We start from the raw sequence: 11,109 nt of genomic DNA on the forward strand, positions 1-11,109 counted from the left end.
TTTAATCGCTGCTTCGATGCTGTGTCCTCCAGCAAGTACGTCGTCCACGTACATACACTTTCGCAAAATTTCGGATGCGATTGGAAACGAGCTCTCAACCTCATCAGCTAGTTGATGCAATGTCTTATCGAGAGGTAAGGAGCACAGTTGATGCCAAAAGTCACCGTTTTTAATTCGTATAAGCTAATTGGTTCTCTTGGGCAGGTACGAAAAACTATGCGCTGATATTTCGTTTGATTCTCATTTACAAATATTTGCCGATACATTTTCTCTATATCGCTGTTGAAGACGTATTGGAACAGTCTCCATCGGAGTATGAGGATAGTTAAATCGGCCTGAAGTACAGGACCTGGAAGGAGGACGTCATTTAAACTCATTCCGTTGGCGGTTGGGCATGATGCATTAAATACCACTCTGACCTTTGTTGTGGTACTCTCCTCCTTTAACACAGAATGATGTGGTAGGAAATAACAGTCGGTTGACTCTGGTGATACGGTAGTTGAAATCTTTGACATGTGGCCCAATGTTTCGTATTCACATAAAACCCGGTTGTACCCTGTTTGAAGAACAGGTTTTTTTGCTAGTCGCGTCTCGTTCCGGTAGAACTGAGAGCAAGCGCTTTTTAGTGATGGTCCTAGACAAACATTATTTGGAAAATCTTGCCTGAAGGGTAAGGAGACAATGTACTTCCCATCATCATTTCGCTTTGTCGTTGCTTTGAAAAGCCTTTCACAATATATGTCATCGGCATTCATACTTCTTTTCTTGGGGATATCTTCTAGCTCCCAGAAGGCCGTTAACTGTTTATCCACAGTAACTTCATTAAAAAATGATACTGTTTTATTGGTTGGATTCAATGATTCCGCTTGACCGGTCAGTATCCAACCGAACACGGTTTCTTGGGCGAGAAGTGCATTTAGGATGTTCTTCTTTAACCCGCTTAAAATGATTTGGGGGTAGACGTCACCGCCTAAGACGAGGTCAACGGGCTCGTGGATGAAGAATCTCTTGTCCGCCAAAATCAAGTCTGGGAATGCTTGCCGCGTCATTGCGCTTACTTGGCAAGTCGGCAAATCCCCTGTCAATTGTTGCAAAACTAATACGGTTGTGTTTATATTGATTAACGGATCCGTAGGAGATCGCAAATGAATAACACACGCTTCTTTTACCTGCGCCGATATTGAAGTATTGCTGCCCGAAACTTGGGCATGCAAGGGTTTCGATGGCAGGTTGATTCTTCGTTTGAGTCTTTCGGTTATGAAAGAACACTCAGAACCAGAATCATTGAGCGCTCTCGCTGAATAATTTACACCATTATGATGAATGTTGACCCGTGCCGTTCCTAACAGTACTCCTTTATTTGAGTTTGCATGACATGAATTAACTTTATTAACTGCTTTATTCTTTTTCGCAGCTTCCCGCCGTTTTCCTTGCTCAGAAGTAGAGGCTATATCGTCGGACGGGCTTGGAGGTGCACTAAGAGCTGTTGCTTTTGGCTGGCTGACAAGCAATTCAAGCAACTGTGGATGCTCTTAATAAATTCGAGCCGCTTTAGTGGTGTTAAATCGTAAAATTTGTCACACCTTTTTAGCCTGTGCTCATGGCTATGGCACATTTTGCATGTGGGGTTTTCCACGCTGGCTTGGAAGGCGCCAAGACCAAGGCGTAATTAATAATTTATTTTATTTTATTTCAGCAAGGACGAGTTATATATATGTATGTATTTCCGTATGGTAAATTACTTGCCACCAAACTCTTTATATATATATATATGTAGTGTATACAACACTGTAATCGGTCGAAGTGAATTTTGTCGCAAAAGTGAATGTTGTGAACAAAAAGAGGGAAAAAAGAACCCGTCCTTCTCCACAATACAAAATATTATGTGTGTATGTATGTTTACATGCGCAATCAAATACTTGATACACCAAAAAAAGTGAAGTGAACTGTTTAAGGCACTAACTAACCCAATCTGTAACCAGAGACACTAAGGTGGAACTATAATTAAATACCAAAGTCAACAGGTGAAAATGATAAGAATTTAAAATTGTACGCTGAAAAATCTGCTGTATAAGTACCTATATTGAAAGGTTAACTTAACCGCAACAACAACGTACCAAGTGAAATTTTATAGCACACTTTTATTAAACAAGTGCTTTGATTAAAACAAGTAACTTAACCCCAACAACAACGTCCCAAGTGAAATCTTAATAGCACACGGCTGAAAAAAACTTATAGATCAGTGACACAAAGGGAGTTATAATAAAATATCAAAATCAAGGTGAAAATGATATGAACTTAAAATTGTGCACCGAAAAACTTGTATTAAGCAAGTGCTTCGCTTTAAATAAATCACCTTGCAACAACAACACCTGATCACTTCAAAATGGCGGTATCTTCGGTGTATCTTAATAGCAAATGTGGAAAACAAAAAACAAAACGAACGGTTTGCAAATTTTTTATAAAGTTCAAAGCAAATTAAATCTTTTTTACCCTTTTTCTCAAAAATTCATCCGCGATATTTTTGTTTGACACTCGATTTTATAAATAATGTTTTAAAATGCACTAAGGTGTGAAATCAAAACCACGTACCTTTGTAAGTGGAAGTGCTGCTTTTGTGACAAAATAAGTTGCTGGAACGGTTGCTGCTGTGGCAAATGTAGCGATCAAGTGGCAGTGTATCCTATGTCCTTTTGCGGTGTATCAAAAATAAAAAAGGCTTCAACTGGCAGATGATCCTGTTGCAAATTGTGATAATGCGGTGATCAAGCGGCAGTAGTGCGTGTGGACTGTATTTTTGGCGCTGTGGAGTACTCGGAGGACAATTTCTCGGTTGAGAAGGACCAATATTTACGCGCCGGCGTCTTGGAATTTTTAAGGCGCTCGCACGTAAAGAAAATAAGTGAAAAAAACAACAGCGTATTAGTGTTTAATAGTTAACAATAATAACAAATGTTTGCTTTATTTGTTGAGAAAAAATGTTTAATAAAACAGAGTGAATTTAAATATAGATTTTGCTAATAGCTTGATGAGATTACCTTGCTGACGTGGTGTGGTGGCTGGCAGTCGCTCTGCTGGTCTTCTAGGAAGTGACGGAGTGCCATCAAACGAAAAGGGTTTGAGCCCGCCCAACAGTAACTTTCGTTGAGTTTCCCCTCAACTCAATTACCGTACGGTGGGGCATATTGTTAACGGCTGGAATGTTAGCCGTATCTTATGTATGTGTGTGTGCACTCAGATACAAAATTATTTAACGCGCATTAGAGTGGTGCAGAATATTTAGGTATGGGCCTAAACACCCGGTTTTTCTCCTGCTTAATACCTCTAAGTTAAGCCGTTAGGTTAGGCAGTATGTGCGGTCATTATTTGTTCTCCCAGGCAACTAAATAGGAAATAATTTTGTAGTGTTTCGCGCTCCTCTAAAAGTGACTAAAACTGATAAAAAAAAGGTACAAACCAACTTAGCACAAAATAGTGTTGAAATTTCATGGCGCCCGAGCAGGGACTTAGTGCGAAATCCATATAAAAAATATAAGTGAATTTGCTAAATTATTAAAAGCAAAGGCGATGAATTGTCATACAAAGTGATTTGGACAAACTATTGAAATAAGAAGTCCTTAATTACTAAAAAACTTTAACTCCTTTGATACAATACATCAATATACGAGTACACATAACGTTTATTTAGTTGCCTGCGCGCTCCGTGACAGTCAGTCGTCTCGCATAGCAAAAATACATACACACAAACCATAAAAATAAGCAGGGAACAAATAGAGTGCAGTGACAGTGGGCCGTAGTGCATAAAACACACAAAAATTAAAATTAAGAATAATTTCAAAAAATATATATAGACATATATACAAGCACAATTAAAAGGCATACGGCTGTTAAAAACGAAATTTTACACACACATAAATAAACAAAAATTATTTCGCAAAACGGAATCAAATAACTTACCACTAAAAAAGTTTCCGTTAGAACTGCTACTTATTTCTTATTGTATACATACTTACCTACCGTTGGAGCTGCTGCTTACTTTCCGCGTTGGAACTGCTACCTTGGATACTAGCCTAAGATTTGCTGTGTTACTGGGAAGCTGCATAAATTTACTGCTGCATCGTTGGATATCGCGGGAATGAACTGCAACTGTATCGTCTGCAAGAGGGAAGTGAAGGCTGGAAACAAACCGGTCCATGATAAACAGGTATTGAGTGCGAACAATTGAAGCATACGAAATATTGGCTTTGTAATTGATTTGATTATTAAAGTTACTGATAATCGTCTTACAAAGAATACAAGCTTCGATTTTTGGCATTTCTTGTATCCATTTCAATTGCGCCAATTACATATATGTATATATATACAGCCCAATTCTAAATAATATTTCCGCTCGACTTTTTTCACTTTCCGCAATCCTCCTATTCTAAACGAAAAAAAAAATCGGATTTTTTCACTTTCCGCTTTCCTCCTATTCTGAACAAGTTCGAAAGATTTCGAAAATGAAAAGTAGGCATCTCTAACGCAAGTGAATGGCGGAAAATTTTGACAGCCCGCGAGAATTTATTCACCGGTGACTTGCAAGCGAGTTTCAGCCAAATAGTAAGTATTTTCATAAAATAACAAAAAAATAGTAACTAGTTCTTCTTTTTAGGTCAAAATCTACAAATAAAACGCAATTGCAATTGCTTATCAGCTTAATGGAAACGCAACCCGCCATTGCTAGAGGTTTTTTTAAAGGAGACAAAGAGGACCAGACACGATTTTGGAAAAAGTAGAGTTGGAGCTTAACGCGGCGGGACCACCAGTAAAAAATATCGTAGAGTGGAAAAAGGTAATCAATGTTAATATATAAAAAGTTAAAACACACACACTTGGGGCTCTGTGTCAGTACCTATGTAAATCTACACAATTTTCTTTAGGTATGGTGCGACCAAAAGCGATATGTCCGGCAAAAGGCGTCGGAAAACGTGAAGTTGCGGAAAGGAACGGGAGGTGGCCCTAATATGGAGAAAAAACTGTCCCCAAGTGAAGAGGCTATTTTTAATTTAATTGGGTTGGAGAAATATGTGGATGGTGTCCTCGTGGAAAGATTAGGATTTCAGGTGGCACCTGAAGATGCGCTTGTTATTGACGATGCCGAAGCTCCGTCATTTGTTTCAGAAGTTGAGATATCCGACATTATCGAAGAGGAAAATTTTGTAGATATGGTGATTGCAACCCAGGAACCTCAAGACAACGGCACGGCGGCTACAAGTAAAATTACAGATTGTGTTAAAACGGGCATTATCACAGAATTATGTTCTCCGGTTCCAAAACAATCAAAAGCCGTTGCAGCTGCCGCCTTGAAAGGGGAAATAAAAATGCGCATATAAAGACTGCAGCAACCGATCTAAAAGAGCAACACGGGAGCTTAAATAAAATATCGCAAAGGTTATATTTATTTATATTTTATTACAAGAAAGAATAATAATCTCTTCCCTACAAATTAAAGGTTGGACAAGATATATGATATTCAGAAAAAGCACTATAAAGAGATGGAATCGCATCTGAAGGAAGTGAACCTCATTAAGAAGGAAAAGATAGAAGAAATGAAGAGACACAATTATGTTATGGAAAAAATGAGAAGAAAAGAAATTGAATACAAATTGGAAAAGAATAGACGATTGATGGAAATAGAAGATCTAAAAGTTCGTAAAAGTAATGATGGACAAATGCAGTGCGACTAGTGTATATACTGCAAGAGTATTTTTTTTTATTGGATTGCCTTAAAGTACTAAGTACCTGAGTATTTATTTTTTATTAATAACATTACCAATAGTTACATTGAAGTACAAATTGCTTAAACATAAGATGTTCTACATATACAGCGCGGTAAAAGATAGCACATCAATATTTTGGCCAGTTTTGACAAATTTTCTTTTGCTATTTTTAATGTACATATATTCATTTTTTTATTAAAGCATACATCATTAGCAAAAACCATAAAAAATGAAATTCTGAATATTGTACAAAAGTTGTAAAAAATCCACAAACTTTCCATTCGAATACCAAGCAATTTAATTAGAATTTCTAATTGCATTTTTGGTATGCAGTTTTATAGCTTATTCGATTTTAGTGCAATAAAGTGCAAGTTTGGAGTTGTTAAAAACTTGCGCTGATTTTTGATAATTTTTTTTTTCTGACGGTATGCAATTTCTTCCATATGAAAATTACTTGGTGTGGAATAAAGTGCACATTACCTTCAGCAAAAAAAAATATTAAAAATCAAAGCGATTTTTCTTTAACTTCAAACTTCCCATTTATAATACTTAAATTTAATAAACTATAAAACTGCATCCCAAAAATTTTTCTATAAATTCTAATTATAATTCTTGAAATTGGAATGAAAAGCTTATGGAATTTTTATAGTTTTTGTACTCAGTTTGAAATTTGTATTTATAAGGTTTTTGTTAGATAATGGGCTATACTTTAATAAAAAAATTAATGAACATTAAAAATAGCAAAAGAAAAATAGACAAAACTTTAAAAATTTTGATGTGGTATCTTTTGTCGCGGGCTGTACGTATACTCGTACAACAACTATGAACTATGATTTAATTTTTTATGACTAAAAAAATACGTATGGAAATATAAACTGAATTGTTACCAGAAATACATGTATTTAGTTAGCAATTGAATCACGAATGCTGCATCTGATTGATCTTGCAATTTCCAAGTTGTGTTGTGATATTATTGAAATAGATTCAATTTCATCAACGCTAACATCAGGGTCAGCCACGGGCGTATTCACCTTGAAATGGATGCAAATGTTGTGTAGGCAACAGCAAACATTTACAATTTTTGCCGCTTTCTCGGGCGTGTAATGAAGTTCTCGCGCACCAAGGATACATCTCCATCTGTTCTTCAAAACCCCGTTTGTACGTTCAATGATATTGCGGCATTTAGAGTGAATTTCATTGAAGCGTAATTCCGCTGACCCATCTTCTGGCGTCCTATATGGAGTCAAGAGCCACGGTTCCAGCGGGTATCCAGCGTCACCTAAATATGTCAACATAATTTAGTATAACACATTATAAGGTAAAATTTTACCTAAAAGCCAAAAATTTCTTGTTTGACCCGAAAACTCTTCTTCGCAATGTTTTCTAAGATCACTGACATTCCAAATGAAGGAGTCATGACAAGCCCCAGGATGTGATGCGTCCACGCAGCGTATTTTTAGTTCGTGGTCGCAAGCCTGTAATAATTGATCTTAATTTATGAATCAGAAATACATATAAATCGTTTCACTCTTTACCAGCATAACATTTAAACTGAAATAACCTTTCCTGTTATAGTAAAGGTGCTTGTTTTCCGACGGTGCGATAATACGGACATGAGTCCCATCCACACATCCGACAACGCCTGGTATTTTATGTTTTCCATAAAACGAAATAGCAATTTTCCGCTTTTCTTCCTGCGTTGTTGGAAATTGTACCCATTGTGGGCATAGGTATGTGCCAAATACATCCAGCACTTCAGTTAGTACTTTGCTGAAACTAGATTGTGCTAGTCCAACATCGTGGTCTTTACCTACACCCGTCTGGTAACCACCCTCTGCAAAAAAGCGCAAACATGCGCTAAGTTTGACAATCGGTGCCACAGCAAACTGCTTCTTCCGTCTCGGTGTGTACTTTGTTAGGACTTTTAGTAAATAGCTAAAAGCCGACTTATTTACCCTGTAATACTTCTCAAATCTATAACCGCGCAATAAAATCAAATAATTAGTATTAAAAAAAGGTTAACTTTTTCACTTACAAAGATTCGGGCAGCTCAAATGGGTTCGTTATGTCTCGTAGTTTCCTCCTGAAAACCCTTTGCGCATTTTTACACTGCTCCTCTTCTTGCATAATTTCTTCAACTAGAAAATTTAACGCTAGGCTATTCATTTTTAGTGTTTAAGCTTCAAATTTGCAAAAGTTTGCCAAGTTTAAATTTGCAAATAATGAGATAATTGTCATAAACAGCTGATTTCGAAAGTGAAAAATTCCTATTCGCAAAAAAACCTTCTCCCTGAGCATTTAAAATCGGCGAATTTTTCCACAGTGAAAAATAAATTCCGCATGTGAAAAATTCCCCGAAATATTTAGAATTGGGCTGATATTGCATGCAAATAGACCTCGTATATACATACATACATATTTACATACTGCCTTTAAAGTGAAGGATACATTGGGACAAGAGGTAGAAGTACGCGTTTTGTGTTTGAATAATTTTGCGGGTACTATTTTCGATTTGTATTTTTTCGTAAATTTTCAAAAAATCAAAGCGTGATTTACAGGCTTAGGAGTCTATACGATATTTTTCGCAAATTTAATTTACGCCAATTTGCTACTGCAAATTGAAAAATTATACAACCGTTGCAATTTCTTGGTGTTCGGCAATTGGCTTTCGATCTCGTTTTTCGTTGGTTCTGGTCAAGTTTCATCTAATTTTTGTTTTGTTTTAGTTTCCTAAAAAACTTCCAGAACTATTTTTCGAGCACAAAATTACTGTGCATAAAAGCAAAAGTTATACTTCTGTTCGCAACCAAGACATCTGAACTCGATTTAAAAATGAGCCAAGTAGAACAATTTAAGGTATTTAAAAAGCAACTTTCAGTTCTGAAAAGAAACATAGTACGTATAAGAACGAGCCTTATTGAAAAAACCATGTCGTTAGATCCCATCGAACTAGAATGTAGACTTGAAATTTTAAATTCACACAGCGAAAAGCTAATGACGTGTCAATCAAGAATAGAAGAAATTGATGAGGCAGATTTGGCCCGCGGAGAATTGGAGGACATAGTTGTAGAAACGAAGTCCATGATTAAGTCCATTCTCGCAAAAAATAAATCTTCTGTTGCTGAATCAGCATTTATTGCACCTCACAGCTCGCGACTCCCTAAGATGTCGCTGCCCAAATTTAAAGGGGAATATTCTGAATTTAAGAATTGCATGAGCTTGTTTGAAAGTTTAGTGCATAACGATCCTACGATCCCGGATATCGAAAAATTTAATCATTTAGTGTCGTGTTTATCCTGTGAACCATTTGGCACAGTGAAGTCCTTTCAAATGTCGGAAGAGAACTACCCAAAGGCGTTGGCCATTTTGTAGAGAGTATATGGCAATAAATGTCTTATATTTTTCAATACAGTTTCTAGACTCTTTGATCTTACTAAAATTCAAAAAACCTTCTGCTTCATCTTTGCGATCTATAATCGACACAGTGTCCGCGCTGTATGACTCGCTTTTGTCTCTGGGTGATGACAAACATATTTCAAATGCGATGTTAATTCACATAGTCATGTCCCACATGATCCCACTACTCGGTCAAAGTGGGAGGAGGAGCTGGACTATGATAAATTGCCGCTTTGGGCTGAGTGTGAAGCTATGCTCAATAAGAAGTACCAGCATCTTTCTGCTGAAGAAGCTTCCTCATCCCAGACAAAAGATAATAATTCAGACACACAGAAGACAAGGAATCAACAATTCGAAAGATCGAAGGCAGCATTTATCGCAACAAACTCTAAAGAGCCAACTTACCTGCACTGTGGTTCAAAGGACCATTTCATTACATCTTGCCCAAATTCCAAGCGTTGACTGCTCTTCAGAGATTCGAATACACGAAATCGGTTTCCTTGTGCATAAATTGCTTGCGCAAGGGACATACCGTCTCAAGGTGCAAATCAGATCGCTGTCGCGTGCGCAATCGGTCACACCATACTATGCTGCACCAATACCCGATCTCTTTTGAGACTGAGCGTCAACCTCCGATGACACAGGCGATGTGTGCCAGATCGCGTCATGCTAGCCATAGCCGTAGTGTACGTAAGGTGCTGCTCCGGTAGTTATGTGTCAGCTCCCGCTCTGCTTGACTCTGGGTCCCAAGTCAATTTTATGACCGAGGAGCTGGCACAAAAAGTGCAAATTCGAAGGGAGAAGTCGACTGTGAATGTATTGGAATTGTAAATTCGAATAAAAAGGTCCAAGGCAAATTAAATGCTTTCGTAAAATCGAGGGTCAATGATTTTGAATTTTCAACAGATTTTCGGGTAGTGCGTTCGATATCAGCCAATCACCCAGATCAGACAGTGAACACAAATGGCTGGAAAATCCCACAAAATCTCCAACTGGCTGACCCAAACTTCTTCAAGTGTCAAAAAATCGACATATTATTGGGAGCAGAAAAGTTCTTTGATCTGTTATCGGTGGGTCAGATCAAAACCAGTCCAAGGCAGCCAACGCTGCAAAAAACATTATTAGGCTGGATAATATCGGGCAAATATGCCTCAAGTCAAAGCTCCAGTGGACAAGTAAGTAGCACATTATGTAAAGCCGAAGAAAATATGGAAAATATCGATGCCACCGTCCAGAAATTTTGGGCGCTGGAAGAACTACCCTCGGAGGCAAACGTCAAAAGACTAACTCCTGAACAAGCTGAATGCGAGCAGGTATTTTCGAAAACCACGGTTGTTTTGCCAGATGGAAGGCTTCAAGTCAGATTGCCTTTTAAAAATGATCGCAAGTTATGGTCTGATTATGCATACTTCGCATAACTTCGCACAACTTCGCATAAACTTCAAACTGTAATTTCGTATGTACTTTGTATGTATTCCATTACCCTGAAATTAGCAGAACTTTTAAAAACTTAGTGATCTGTTGAGTTTAGATTTTGCTTCACATTTTCTTAAGTTACAGTTTTAGTGCTCTGGTACAAATGGTTGTGCGAAGTATGCATAATCAGACCCTTACTCGGTCATTCGTATGGAACCGCAGCTCGGCGGTTTCAGGCGCTGGAGAGAAGGACTCTGAAAGATCCAGAACTTCGCAAAATGTATCTGGACTTCATGAAAGAGTACCTAGAATTGGGCCATATGCGCCCCACAAACAACAAAATCCCGAGTTAGCCGCATTATTTCATTCAGTGTGTGTTAAGACCGAAAAGCACGACTACCAAGTTGCGCGCAGTTTTTGACTCTTCAAGCCGTACATCCACACAAGTTGCGTTGAATGGCATCTTAATGGTCGGACCGACCGTTCAAGAAGAGCTTTTTTCGACACTCCTTCGCTTCCGATTGCACAAATAAACCAT

At 37.8% G+C, this 11,109-nt stretch overlaps 3 protein-coding genes across 3 annotated transcripts; 2 read left to right on the forward strand and 1 right to left on the reverse strand.

The window, feature by feature from the left end:
* Positions 1 to 4,611: 4,611 nt before the first annotated feature.
* On the forward strand, positions 4,612 to 6,125 carry LOC108361239 (probable DNA-binding protein SNT1). Its single transcript, XM_017613812.1, has 3 exons — positions 4,612 to 4,831; positions 4,920 to 5,430; positions 5,492 to 6,125. Exons 2-3 carry the CDS (start codon positions 5,297 to 5,299, stop codon positions 5,724 to 5,726), a joined length of 369 nt encoding a protein of 122 aa, XP_017469301.1. The 5' UTR covers positions 4,612 to 4,831; positions 4,920 to 5,296; the 3' UTR covers positions 5,727 to 6,125.
* Positions 6,126 to 6,509: 384 nt separating this feature from the next.
* LOC108361241 (putative nuclease HARBI1) lies at positions 6,510 to 8,127 on the reverse strand. Its single transcript, XM_017613813.1, has 4 exons — positions 7,795 to 8,127; positions 7,295 to 7,715; positions 7,090 to 7,234; positions 6,510 to 7,038 (listed from the first exon to the last, which is right to left on the reverse strand). The coding sequence occupies exons 1-4, from the start codon at positions 7,923 to 7,925 to the stop codon at positions 6,662 to 6,664; spliced, it is 1,074 nt and encodes a 357-aa protein (XP_017469302.1). The 5' UTR covers positions 7,926 to 8,127; the 3' UTR covers positions 6,510 to 6,661.
* Positions 8,128 to 8,687: 560 nt separating this feature from the next.
* LOC108361238 (uncharacterized) lies at positions 8,688 to 9,131 on the forward strand. Its single transcript, XM_017613811.1, has one exon. The coding sequence runs from the start codon at positions 8,688 to 8,690 to the stop codon at positions 9,129 to 9,131; it is 444 nt and encodes a 147-aa protein (XP_017469300.1).
* Positions 9,132 to 11,109: the final 1,978 nt, after the last annotated feature.

This window comes from Rhagoletis zephyria, unplaced genomic scaffold (assembly GCF_001687245.7).
Source record: "Rhagoletis zephyria isolate East Lansing unplaced genomic scaffold, Rhagoletis_zephyria_1.1 Rzeph_scaffold_00720, whole genome shotgun sequence".
Lineage (NCBI taxonomy): Eukaryota > Metazoa > Arthropoda > Insecta > Diptera > Tephritidae > Rhagoletis > Rhagoletis zephyria.